The sequence below is a fragment of the Ovis aries genome, chromosome 5, assembly GCF_016772045.2.
Source record: "Ovis aries strain OAR_USU_Benz2616 breed Rambouillet chromosome 5, ARS-UI_Ramb_v3.0, whole genome shotgun sequence".
Classification (NCBI taxonomy): Eukaryota; Metazoa; Chordata; class Mammalia; order Artiodactyla; family Bovidae; genus Ovis; species Ovis aries.
In genome coordinates this window covers 15,400,196-15,413,860 of record NC_056058.1, presented here as the reverse complement: position 1 = coordinate 15,413,860, position 13,665 = coordinate 15,400,196, and the positions used below count along the sequence as shown (strand labels likewise).

Here is a 13,665-nt window from a genome sequence, read left to right as displayed (position 1 = left end):
CTTCCAGAACCATGTGCAGAATAGATAGCTAATGGGAAGTTGCTGTATAACACAGAGAGATCACCCTGGTACTCTGATGGCCTAGAGAGGCAAGAAGGGGTAGAAGGTGGCAGGGAGATTCAAGAGGGAGGGGACGTAAGTACCCTTAGAGCAGATTCACATTGTTGTATGGCAGAAACCATACAACAACTTTGAAACAACTTTGGAAACAATTATCCTCCAATTAAAAATAAAATTTAAAAATTCTTCCTATAAATACTTTAGCATGCTTATCTGAAGAGCCAAGACACTTTTTTTCCCCTCACCACCGTATCATTATCACAGTCAGGGAGTTGAACATTGATACAAAATTATTACCTAATACAGTGCGTTTTCCAAGCTCCCTGATGGCCGCAATTACGTTTATTACAGCCTTTTCATCCCCAGGATGTAATCAGGGGACTCACGCATTGCATTCATGTCCTTAGTGTCTCTCTTAATTTTCGGGAGCTCCCCAGTCTTTTATTTATTTCTTTGATCTTTCATGACATTGGCGTTTTTTGTCTGTTTGTTTTCCAAGTGAGAGAATGTGTTAATCCAACAAAAATGAAATAAACAACCAGCGTTTTGAGTGTCTTTTCACACTTGTAATGAACTGGAAAAATATTTCAATTACATAAAACAACCATATTCTGTTAAAAAAGCCATTCCCATCACCTATGACGTTGTCATTTTAAAAATAATTAAATGTATTTAGAAGGATAATTGCTTTATAGTATTGTACTGGTTTCTGCCAAACATCGGGCTTCCCTGATAGCTCAGTTGATAAAGAATCTGCCTGTAATGCAGAAGGCCCCGGTTCGATTCCTGGCTTGGGAAGATCTGTTGGAGAAGGGGTAGGCTACCCACTCCAGTATTCTTGGGCTTCCCTGGTGCCTCAGCTGGTAGAGAATCCACCTGGAATGTAGGGGACCTGGGTTCGATCCCTGGGTTGGGAAGATCCCCTGGAGAAGGGAAAGGCCATTCACTCCAGTATTCTGGCCTAGAGAATTCCATGGACTCTATAGTCCGTGGGGTTGCAAAGAGTTCGGGCATGACTAAGCAACTTTCACTGCCAAACATGAACACGAATCAAGACACTGGCATTTTTGAAGTCTAGAACTCCTAAACATATAAAATATTTTGTTTTGCAAAATGTCCCTTAATTTTGACTTGCCTTTTCCCCCACTTTTAGGATGAGCTTGAACATTTCTGGGAGAAATAGTCATAAATGACACACATCTGACTCTTGAATTCAGATGAGTCTTATAGAGACTGGCCTTCCCTTGTAACTCGATTGGTAAAGAATCCAGCTGCAATTTGGGAGACCTGGGTTCAGTTGCTGGGTTGGGAAGATCCCTGGGAGAAGGGAAAGGCTACCCACTCCAGTATTCTGGCCTGGAGAATTCCGTGAACTGTACAGTCCATCGGGTTGCAAAAAGTTAGACATGACTGAGTGACTTTCACACATTCACACAGAGACCAGCTTTTGGCTACTACACTCTATCATTTGTCCTAGGACTGAATTCTGGATCTGTCCTTTTCTAGCTGTATGACCCTGGATGAGCCTTCTTTGTGACTCAGTTTCTCCATCTATAAAATAGGGGACTCATCAATGTATTTACCTCCCATGATTATTAAGAGATTTAAAAAAATATTTATTTTTTAAAACTAAAAAAATTGGGGCTGAGTCTTCATTTCTGTGCTCACTTTTCTCTACTTGCAGCAGGCAGGGGCTAGACTCTAGTTGAGGTACGCAAGCTTCTCATTGTGGTGGCTTCTCTTGTTGCAGAGCCTCAGAAGGCTCATGCGCTTCAGTAGTTGTGGCACATGGGCTCAGCACTTGCAGCTCCTGGACTCTAGAGCACAGGCTCAGTAGTTGTGGCGCAGGGGTTTAGTTGCTCCGTGGCATATGGGATCCTCTTGGATCAGGGATTGAACCCATGTCTCCCGCACTGGCAGGCAGACTCTTTACCATTGAGCCACCAGTTCAGTTCAGTTCAGTTCAGTCGCTCAGTCGTGTCCGACTCTTTGCCACCCCATGAATCGCAGCACGCCAGGCCTCCCTGTCCATCACCTACTCCCGGAGTTCACTCAGACTCACGTCCATCGAGTCGGTGATGCCGTCCAGCCATCTCATCCTCTGTCGTCCCCTTTTCCTCCTGCCCCCAATCCCTCCCAGCATCAGGGTCTTTTCCAATGAGTCAACTCTTCGCATGAGGTGGCCAAAGTATTGGAGTTTCAGCTTCAGCATCAGTCTTTCCAATGAACACCCAAGGACTGACCTCCTTTAGGATGGATTGGTTGGACCTCCTTGCAGTCCAAGGGACTCTCAAGAGTCTTCTCCAACACCACAGTTCAAAAGCATCAATTCTTTGGCGCTCAGCCTTCTTCACAGTCCAACTCTCGCATCCATACATGACCACAGGAAAAACCATAGCCTTGACTAGATGGACATTTGTTGGTAAAGTAATATCTCTGCTTTTCAATAACTATCTGAGCCACCAGAGAAGCCCCTAAATATTTATTTTTAATTAGCGGATAATTTCTTGACAATGTTGTGTTGGTGTCTGCCGTACAGTAATGTGAATCAGCCATAAATATGCACAGATCTCCTCCCCCTTGGGCCTCCCTTCCACCCCTCTAGGTTATTAAGAGATTTTGATGATGTGTGGTTGCACACTGACCAGCACACAGTAGTTGCTTCATAAATAACATTTATTATTATTACAATTATCTGTAAAAATAGAGCTCTTGATGCCCAGAGGGTGGAGGGGGGTTTGGTTTTGGTGAACTGGTCATCAAGCAAGTTGATTATTTGGTAAGGTTGTCATTAAACAAACTGGATATTAGGAGAACTGTCTTGAGACAATGTGATTTCTTCCCCATAAAATGGTCCTGGCCTCTGGGAAGGGAGTCAGCTCCCTGTCACAGGTAGCTTTCAAGGAGTCTGTTGCCAGGGAGTGCAGAAGAGGGGTCTGTTTCACACAAGAAGTTGGACGTGGTTCCTTCCAGCTCTGCCTCCCTCCCTTGTGGGCTGGCCCTCTGGAAGAGCATCTGTCCCGTTCTCTTTCTAGGAGCTGGTGGAATTCTACCAGCAGAACTCTCTGAAGGATTGCTTCAAGTCACTGGACACCACCCTGCAGTTCCCCTTCAAGGAGCCTGAGAGGAGAGCCATTAGCAAACCACCAGGTAGGAGGCCTCCAGATGGGGCCTGTAGTGCCAGCTCCTTCCTGTTGTGGAGGGAACACTGGGGGATGCTGAGGACGTTGCTTCCAGTGGGCATGGAGAAGTCCTGTCTGTAAAAGAGCCTGAACTCCTTCCCACTTCCAGTTTGTCCCTTTGCTTCTGAGAGATCTGCATATCCATTTGCTTGGATGAAAGGGGTTACTTTCATATTTGGGAAAATGAGGATACAAGAAACCAGGAGGGTGCTCATCTGTATCTTTTAAGCCTTTAATTTTGTATTAAATCAGGTATTAATCAGTATCGATAACCTTCTCCTGGGCTTCCCTGGTGGCTCAGATGGTAAAGAATCTGCCTGCAATGCAGGAGACCCGGGTTCTATCCCTGGGTCAGGAAGAGCCCCTGGAGAAGGGAATGGCTACCCGCTCCAGTGTTCTTGTTGGGATAATCCCATGGATAGAGAAGCCTGGCGGGCTACAATCCATGGAGTCATAGATAGAGAGTTGGGCACGACTGAGTGACTAAAGCAATGATAAACTTTCTCCCACAGAAAGGCAAGATCTTTAGCACTCTCTTACTTCTGTTTTCCTTTGTATTGCTTACTAACCTGGTTTGTTGAAATTTTCTGGAATGTTGGCTGTTTTCTGTGAATGAAAACAATCATGCCTTACATTTTAGGAATTCTTTCTTCACCATTGCATTTCAGTTTGCAGAGTTGTTATCAAGCATTGTTTAAACTGTCTACATTTCTTATTTTTCATGTTTTCCTTCATTTTAAAAATTCCTTATTCTGATTCAAATTTTATTTTGCTGGAGTGCATTCTGGAGTACATTTAGTGGGTGGTGGAGTTTCTGAATTCTTACCTGTCCAGAAAAGAATTTTAAGATGGATTTAAAAATCAATGATTACAGTTCCCACTGAAAGAGCTATATTTTTGAGAAAGCAACACCAGCGCAACATCAGGACTCTAAGATGAAAATTGTCCTTGTTCTCATCGCTCAATCAAATGTTTTTGTCTGCACACTTCTTATTGGAAAATATATTCCATCAGCCTATCTGCAGAAATACTACAGACTGATTTTCTACAATATCACTTAATATCATACTTTGAGTTTTCCTGTGTCCTTTTCCCCCTTGCTTATCTTTCTCTCTCTTTTCTTGTTTCAAAAAAAAAAACACAAAACTATTTGTTTATTTATTTGGCTGTGCTGGGTCTTAGTTCGGCACCCAGGATCTTCCATTTTCATTGTGACCTCCAGGATCTTTTTAGTTGTGACATGCGGGATCTTGAGGTGTGGCATGTGACCACTTAGTTGTGACATGTGGGATCCAGTTCCCTGCCCAAGGATTGAACCTGGGCCCCCCGCATTGGGAGCACAGAATCTTAGCCACTGGGTCACCAAAGGAAGCCCCTCTCCTTCTCCTTTTTAACTCTTAGACCTCCTTAATATAATTAATATTATCTAGAATGGAAATTTCCACATCTTTCTTCTGTTTCTCTTACTATGAATATATGTGTGTGTTTGTTAGTTGCTCAGTCATGTCCAACTCTTTGTGACTCCATGGACTGTAGCCCACCAGGCTCCTCTGTCTATGGAATTTTCCAGGCAAGAATACTGGAGTGGGTTGCCATTTCCTCCTCCAGGGGATCTTCCCGACCAAGGGTCTCCTGCATCGCAAACTGTTCTTTACCATCTGAGCCAGCAGGAAAGCATGAATAGATACAAAACATTTTAAAGATCATATATGGTATTATCCTCTAAATTTGCACGCTGGTTGGGCTGGATGATTCTGGGAAGACAGCTGTCTTCCCTCAGAACACAGGGTGCCCAACACTCAGTTGAAAAAAGCATTGAGGGGTCATTTATCCCAGCGCATTCTCCTGAGAGCATTGTCCTCTGCAGGTGGTGGGCGGGTGGAAGGGCACTGCTCGGAGCTGTTTCCCATGTCTGCTCTCTGCCGTACAGCCGGGAGCACCAAGTACTTTGGCACGGCCAAAGCCCGCTATGACTTCTGCGCCCGGGACCGATCAGAGCTGTCCCTCAAAGAGGGCGACATTATCAAGATCCTTAACAAGAAGGGGCAGCAGGGCTGGTGGCGAGGGGAGATCTACGGCCGGGTGAGTTGGGGCGGGGCTCGGCAGTTATAGTGGAGCTGTCCTGGATGGTGGACTGGGGAGGGTGGGCAAGGGGGGTGTCCCTGGTTGGAAAGGAGGAAGGGAGAGAGATTTCATGTATGCATCTTGCATTTATTTATTGAGCACCTACTATGTGCCATTCTGCTGGGTGCCGAGGAGGCACAAAAGAGCACAGCGCCATCACTGCCCTACGAAACTCATAGTTTAGTGGGAAGTGTGGAACTGTGAACACACCCTCGTAAGAGCGAGCCGTCAAGATTGAGATGGGGAACCCCTGACTCACCCTGGATGAGGTCAGGACACCTGAGAGGCAAGCTGATCACTGAGGGATGAGTAAAGTTAGCCAGGTAAAAAGTCACAGTCGGGGGCGGGGAGGGGACCAGTGTGTTTTGCAAACAAACATCATGTGCAAAGGCCCTGGGGCGAGAGAGTGAATGGCATGTTTGGGGGAACCTGAAGGGAGGAATTTGTCTTATTCACGTCAGAGTCACCAGTGCCTAGAACAGTGACTGTCACGTAGTTGCTCAGTATTTATTGAATGCATGCAGAGGCAGACCAGCTGCTTTTGCCTTCTGCATTCTTTGCCTGAATTTGGACTTTCAGGAGGGAACTCAAATTTTCTCAGAAAGCTTTGCTTCTCTTTGCTTCTTATTTTCGCCTCACAAAGGCGGAGAGTCTTCTTTATTTCACCTGCTGATGAATTTCTAGTCTCCAGCCTATTGCCTTGCTTGTATCAGTTTCTCAAAAAATACTTGTTGAATGAAGATAAGGACAGAGGTTAGGAGCTTAAATTCTACCAGAGGGAAACATGAAAAGTGACCTCTGGATAATTGCTTAGGAGAACAGTTTTAGGAGCCATAGAAGGTAAATTTATTGTGCGATGGAGGACAAACAGAGTGTGAGGGAGCTGTCTGGGGTATTTAGGAAGGTCTGGGCTATGAAAAATTCATCCACCCATCCACCCATCCATCCATCCATTGTTCTATCCATCCATTCATCCATCCACCCACCCATCCATCCATCCATTGTTCTATCCATCCATCATTTTGTCCATCCATACATTGTTCACCCATCCATCCATCATCCATCCATCTATCTTTTCAACAAATATTTTTTACGTATTTACTGTGTTCCAGGAACTATTCTAGGTTTTTGGAACTCAGTGATGAATAAGACAGACAAAAATCCCTGCCCTGTTGTAGTGAAGGGAGGGGGAACAGAGAAAAGTCCATAAATAAATAACATGTATAATCAATTAGATGGTGAAAAGTGTTACGGAAAAGTAGTAAGTGGAGGTGAGGAGTGTCGGGGTGGGTGAGGTTTGCAGTGCTTAAATAGGATGGTTAGAAGTCCTTATGGGTAAGGTGACATGCTTAAATAGGATGGTTAGAAGTCCTTATGGGTAAGGTGACGCATGAGTGAAGGACAGGAGGGTGGGGGTCGGCTGAGGGTGTATCCGGGGAGGTACTTTCTGGGGTAGAAGGTGTGGCAGGGGCAAAGGCCCCGAGGTAGGAGGAAACCTGGCTGTTCCTGTCAAGGAGCAGCGGGAGAATGTGCAGAGAGGCCACCCTGACTGCTTCCCCGTCTCTTTCCAGGTTGGCTGGTTCCCCTCCAACTATGTGGAAGAGGACTATTCTGAGTACTGCTGAGCCTTGGCACATTGGCAGAGAGACAAGAGATTCCAGGCTCCAAGCCCAGGATGAACAGGCAGTGGGGCCAGGAGCTGGGACAGATCCTGGTGGGCTGAGAGTCCGCGGACTGTGGAGGGCTAGCGTCCAGCTGGCAGGGCTCCAGGGATGATGCCCTGCCATGGTTAATTTATAACACATGCATTTCCTCTTGGGTCCCCTTGAGAAAGTGGGGCTCCAGGCAACTACTTCCAATAAAATGATGAATGGATGGACTGTCAGACCTGCAAGGGGAATGGTGGGAGAGGGAGTTGGGACAGGCACAAGCCCCCATGCCTGCTTTCCAGCTCTGTCACCTTTCTCTATCATCTAAAATAAGCCCTCTAGGACTTAGAGAATGAACTTCTGGTTGCCGGTGGTGTCGGGTGGTGGGGGGAGGATGGGAGGGAGGGATAGTTAGGGAGTTTGGGATGGATATTACACACTGCTGTATTTAAAATGGATAACCAATAGGGACCTGCTGTGTGTAGCACATGGAACTCCACTGCTCGAGGTTGGGTGGCAGCCTGGATGGGAGGGGAGTTTGGGGGAGAATGGACATGGGTATATATATGGCTGGGTCCCTTCACTATTCACTTGAAACTATCACAACATTGTTTGTTAATTGGCTAGACCTAAATAGAAATTAAAAAAGTTTAGAGTATAAAAACAAATAAGGCCTGAAATATGGAAATGGGACTCCTATGTGGCAGGAAAGAATTTTACACTCACAGATTGTTGCTGTTCGGCCACTAAGCTGTGTCTGATTCTTTGCAGCCCCATGGACTGCAGCACGCCAGGCTTCCCTGTCTTTCACCATCTCGTGGAGTTTGCTCAAATTCATATCCATCGAGTCGGTGATGCTACCCAACCATCTCATGCTCTGTTGTCCCCTTCTTCTCCTGTCCTCAATCTTTACAGCATCAGGGGCTTTTCCAATGAGTCAGATCTTCGTTACAGAAGGCCAAAGTGTTGGAGCTTCAGCTTCAGTATCAGTCCTTCCAATGAATATTCAGGGTTGATTTCCTTTAGGACTGACTGGTTTGATCTTGTTGCTATCCAGAGTCCAAGACTCTTGCTCAAGGATCTTCTCAAGCACCGTAATTTGAAAGCAAAAATTCCTCGACGCTCAGCCTTCTTTATGGTCCAGCTCTCACATGTGTACATGACTACTGGAAAAACCGTAGCTTTGGCTATGTGGACCTTTGTCGGCAAAGGTTGTTTACAATGTTATGTTAGTTTCTACTGTACAGCAACGTGAGTCAGCTATGTGTATGCATGTGTCCCCTCTTTTTTGGATTTCCTTCCCATTTAAGTCACCACAGAGCACTGTGTAGAGTTCCAGCTGCTGTACAGAAGATTCTCATTATTTACCTATTTTACACACAGTATTGATAGCGTGTATATGTGAGTCCTAACCTCCCAGTTCATCCCACCCTCCCTCCTTTCCCCCTTGGTGTCCATTCGTTTCTTCTCGGCATCGGTATCTTTGTTTCTGTTTTGTGAGTATGATCATCTATACCATTTTTCTGGATCCCACATACATGTGTTAATATACAATATTTGTTTTCCTCTGTCTGACTTCACTCTGTATGACAGGCTCCAGGTCCATCCATGTCAAAAATATGGGACGCTTGACAAATTTGCTGTCATCCTTGCACAGGTGCTGTTCCAGTTTTAATATTTGTGCTGCTGATGTGAGCACCAGAATCTTTCCTTAGGCTTTTGAAACCCCGGAAATCACATCTTTGGTAGATTTCCTGAAGAAATAACTCTTAGGAGAAAAAAAATCTGTCACCTTGGGCTGAGTGTTGCTACTGTAACAAATGATTTCTCATCTCAACGTCGCATAATTCTTTCATGCACTGGCTTCAACTCTGCTGAAGAAGAAGCTTCTGGAAGGAGAAGGCACTGCAGCCTTGGGACGTGCCAGGCTTGTGGCAGGAGTAACAGAGAAATGACTGGACCACTCGGCGGTTTTCTCGTATTCTTGGGAATGAAAAGAAGACATCTCATTGGCCAGAGCAACATCAGTTGGCAAAGGTTTACTCCTCAACCAGGGAGAAGCAGTGAATACACGGAATAAAATCAGAACCTGCCAGAAGCCCTTTCTATCGTTCCTTCATTAATTCATTGACTTATTCACTCACTTGTGTGATAAGAAGGAATCTGTGATGCTGACTGTATTTGAAGATGGGTTCTTTAAAGAGCTAATTAAGTTAAAGTGACGTCATTAGGGTGGACCCTAAGTCAATGGGGCTAGTGTCCTTCTAAGGATTGGGATGCACCATCAACACCATCAACAGATGAATGGCTAAAGACGTGTACACACACACACACACACACACACTGGAATACTACTCAACCATAATACAAATGGAATCTTGTCATCTACAGCCACATGGATGGACCTAAAGATTACCATACTAAGCAAAGTGAATCAGAAAAAATAAAATACTGTATAATATCACTTATCCATGGAAACTAAAAAAAAAAGCCCCACAATTATTTATTTAGAAAATAGAAACAGACTCATAGATTTAAAAAACCTGTGGTTACCAAAGGGCAAAGAGGGATGAGAGAGATAAATCAGGTGTATGAGATTAACATCTACAGACTGTATAAAATAGGCAAACAATAAGGACCTACTCTATAGTATAGGGAACTATGCTCAATATCTTGTAACAATCTATATGGGAAGAAATCCGAAAAAAAGTATGTATAACTGAATCACTTTGCTGTACCCCTGGAACTAACACAATACTGTAAATCAGCTATACTTCAATTTGAAAAAAAGAAAAATGGGGTGGGTCTAGGGGAAAGAGAAATGAATGTGAGCCTTGTAGGTTCTGAAAATTACCAGGAGTTTACTGTGCTCAGAGAGGGAGGGAGAGTAAGGGGCTGGAGAAGTGGTTGGAGCCGCCTTGTTACACCCCCCACGAGGGACCAGGCAGACAGCTGCTGAAGGCGGCCACTTCTTACCGGCTGGCGGAGGTGAGGGGCGGCCTCAGGTGCGCCCTGGCGTGGCCTGTAGAGTTGGGTTCCCGGGAACAGCTGTCACCGAAATGTATTGGCATAGAGAGGTTCAGAGGAGCACAGGGCAAGGGGTCCAGAGGTTAAGAATCTGCCTGCCAATGCAAGGGACAAGGTTCAATCCCTGTTCTGCGAGAATCCCAACTATCGGGGAGCAAGTAAGCCCCTGTGCCGCAGCTCCTGAAGCCAGCGCTCTGGAGCGCATGATCCGCAACGAGAGAAGCCCCTGCAGTGAGAAGCCCACGCGCCGCAACAAAGAGCAGCCCTGCTCGCCGCAGCTAGAGAAAGTCCGTGCGCAGCAACAAAGACCCAGCGCGACCAATGAACGAACAAGTAGAACACAGGGCAGCCCCACGTTGCCCTAACCAGGAACTTCCCTGGCTCTGGCTGTCAGTTACATCAGCTGCCTGTGTTCTTGCCTGGAGAATCCCAGGGATGGGGGAGCCTGGTGGGCTCTGGCGTCTATGGGGTTGCACAGAGTCTGACGCTACTGAAACGACTTAGCAGCAGCAGCAGCAGCAGCCTGGGGATGCACGCACACAAACACACTGTATTAGTTTGCCACAACTGAGTACCGCAAACTGAATGGCCTAATTGTTGCCATTGTCGCTCGGTCGCCAAGTCATGTCTGACTGTTTGCAACCCCATGGACTACAGCACTCCAGGCTTCCCTGTCCCTCACCATCTCCCAGAGTTTGCCCAAGTTCATGTCCATCGAGTCAGTGATGCCATCCAACCATCTCATCCTCTGCCATCCCCTTCTCCTCCTGCCTTCAATTTTTCCCAGCATCAGCGTCTTTTCTAATGAATCGACTCTTTGCATCAGGTGCCCAAAGTATTGGAGCTCCAGCTTCAGCATCAGTCCTTCCAATGAATATTCAGTCCTGATCTTCTTTAGAATGGACTGGTTGGATCTTCTTGCAGTCCAAGGGACTCTCAAGAGTCTTCTCCAACACCACAGTTCAAAAGCATCTTTGGTGCTCAGCCTTCTTTATGGTCCAACTCTCACATCTGTACATGACTACTGGAAAAACTATAGCCTTGACTGTATGGACCTTTGTCAGCAAACTGATGTTTTTGCTTTCGAACACACTGTCTAGGTTTGTCATTGCTTTCCTGCCATGAATGGCTTAATTAAACCAAACAAACTGATTGTCTCACAGTTCTGGCGAGCAGAAGTTCAAGATCAAGGTGTCAGTGGGGGGCTGTTCTCCCTCTGAAGATGGTGGAGAGAAATCTGTTTCAGGCATCTCTCTCTCACACCTCTTGGGAGCTTGCCTTGTGGGAGCACAACTCCAGAGTTCACACAGCATCCTACTTGTGCGCATGTGTCCAACCTCTCCCTCCTGGGGACTTCCTCATGGTCCAGCTGTTAGGACTCCGTGCGTTCATTGCCAAGGACCAGAGCTTGATACTCAGTTTGGACAGTAAGATTCTCCAAGCCATGAGGCGAAAACAAAACAAACAAACAAAAAAAACAAAGACATTTCTCCTTTCTATAAGGACACTGGCTTCCCAATGGCTCAGTTGGTAAAGAATCCACCTGCAATGCAAGAAACATGGGTTCTATTCCTGGGTCTGGAAGAGACCCTGGAGAAGGAAATGGCAATCCACTCCAGTATTCTTGCCTGGGAAATCCCATGGACAGAGGACCCTGCCCTCCTACAGGCGGGCTACAGTCCATGGGGTCACAAAAGAGTCAGGCAAGACTTAGCAACTAAACCACCATAAGGACACCAATCTAACTGGATTAAGGGCCCCCTTACTCCAGTGTGGCCTCAAATTAACTCATCATATCTGCCAAGATCCTATTTCTCGATAAGGTCACATTCTGAGGTCCTGGGTGTTAGGTCTCTATTTGTGTGTGGGGGGTCAATGCAATTTAACCCATAACATACGTGATGGATATAAAGGCCCTTGTGATGAAACAGACACATAACAGGCCAAGCAGGTGCACTGACTGTCAGGAAGAAACACAGCCCCCCAAATACACAGACAGGCAAATACAGCAAATAGACTGGAAAGCAGGCGTGCAGGTGGACACAGAAGGACTCTGCCCACGTCTGATGGCAAGCTGACATCTCTAGGGATGCACACAGATTTCCTCCCCTCATTCATTACTCCAGGCCGACAGATCCCAGACCCCAGACACTCCCCTCCCTGAATACCGAAACTGACTGAAATAAGAGTAGAAACGCCTACACAGAGGTGCAGAAATACTGACATCCGCTTTCAACTGGCAATTCAGAGGTGCACCTGTCAAACTGATTTATAAAGATAGGTACGGAGACATGTGTCTACTCAGCCAGGTGCAGAATCACACCCTCAAGCACACACCATATGGTACCCGAAACAAGCAGACAGCTTGACAGATACAACATCCTCAAACAATACACCCTGCCCTGGGATCTTACTCAGATGAAGACATCCACAGGTGAAATTGGTGGACAGACTTCAAACACAATCAGACGTATATCCATTGGATCAAACAAGTGCATTTATAAACATCAGAAGATGGCCAACAAGCACATGAAAAGATGTTCGCCACCACTAATTATTCAGTCCAGTTCACTCGCTCAGTCGTGTCCGACTCTTTGCGACCCCATGAATCGCAGCACGCCAGGCCTCCCTGTCCATCACCAACTCCCGGAGTTCACTCAGACTCACGTCCACTGAGTTGGTGATGCCATCCAGCCATGTCATCCTCTGTCGTCCCCTTTTCCTCCTGCCCCCAATCCCTCCCAGCATCAGGGTTTTTTCCAATGAGTCAACTCTTCACATGAGGTGGCCAAAGTATTGGAGTTTCAGCTTCAGCATCAGTCCTTCCAATGAACACCCAGGGCTGATATCCTTTAGGATGGACTGGTTGGATCTCCTTGCAGTCCAAGGGACTCTCAAGAGTCTTCTCCAATACTACAGTTCAAATGCATCAATTCTTCGGCACTCAGCTTTCTTCACAGTCCAACTCTCGCATCCATACATGACCAGTGGAAAAACCATAGCCTTGACTAGACGGACCTTCGTTGGCACTAATTATTAGAGAAATGCAAATCAAAACTACAATGAGGCACACGTCACACTGATCAGAATGCACGTGTGCTAAGTAGCTTCAATCGGGTCCAACTCTTTGCAACCTTATGGACTGTAGCCCTCCAGGCTCCTCTGTCCATGGGATTTCCCAGGCAAGAATACCGGAGTGGGGTGCCATTTCCTTCTCCAGGGCTCTTCCTGATCAGATCCAAGGATCCAGCCTTTGTCTCTTGTCTCCTGCAGCGGCAGGTGGGTTCTTTACCACTAGCGCCACTTGGGAAACCCAAAGCCATCCGGTCAGAATGGCCATCATTCAAAGGGAAAAACAAAACCAAACCTGTAAATCTCTCTCTCTCTCTCTCTCTCTCTCACACACACACACACACACACACACACACACACACACACACACACACACACACACACGCGCGCGCGCTCGCAGATAGCCCCAAATTAAGCCACGCCTGCCCTCTGGTGGATATTGGGAATAGTGCACCCACCTCCTTGGCAGATAACTTGGCTTGGGGAAGTGGAGAGCAGGGTGTGTGTTTGTGTGGGTGTGCGTGTGCATGTGATTGTTCACAAGCCTGCTT

At 46.4% G+C, this 13,665-nt stretch overlaps 1 protein-coding gene across 1 annotated transcript in view; it reads left to right on the top strand.

The window, feature by feature from the left end:
- The window catches only part of VAV1 (vav guanine nucleotide exchange factor 1), a 65,468-nt gene extending 58,227 nt beyond the window's left edge, over positions 1 to 7,241 (top strand). The window contains exons 25-27 of the mRNA XM_027969763.2: positions 3,096 to 3,210; positions 5,173 to 5,324; positions 6,938 to 7,241. Of these exons, the coding sequence (XP_027825564.1) occupies positions 3,096 to 3,210; positions 5,173 to 5,324; positions 6,938 to 6,991 (321 nt within the window). The 3' untranslated portion in view covers positions 6,992 to 7,241. The remainder of the gene's footprint in view (positions 1 to 3,095; positions 3,211 to 5,172; positions 5,325 to 6,937) is intronic.
- Positions 7,242 to 13,665: the final 6,424 nt, after the last annotated feature.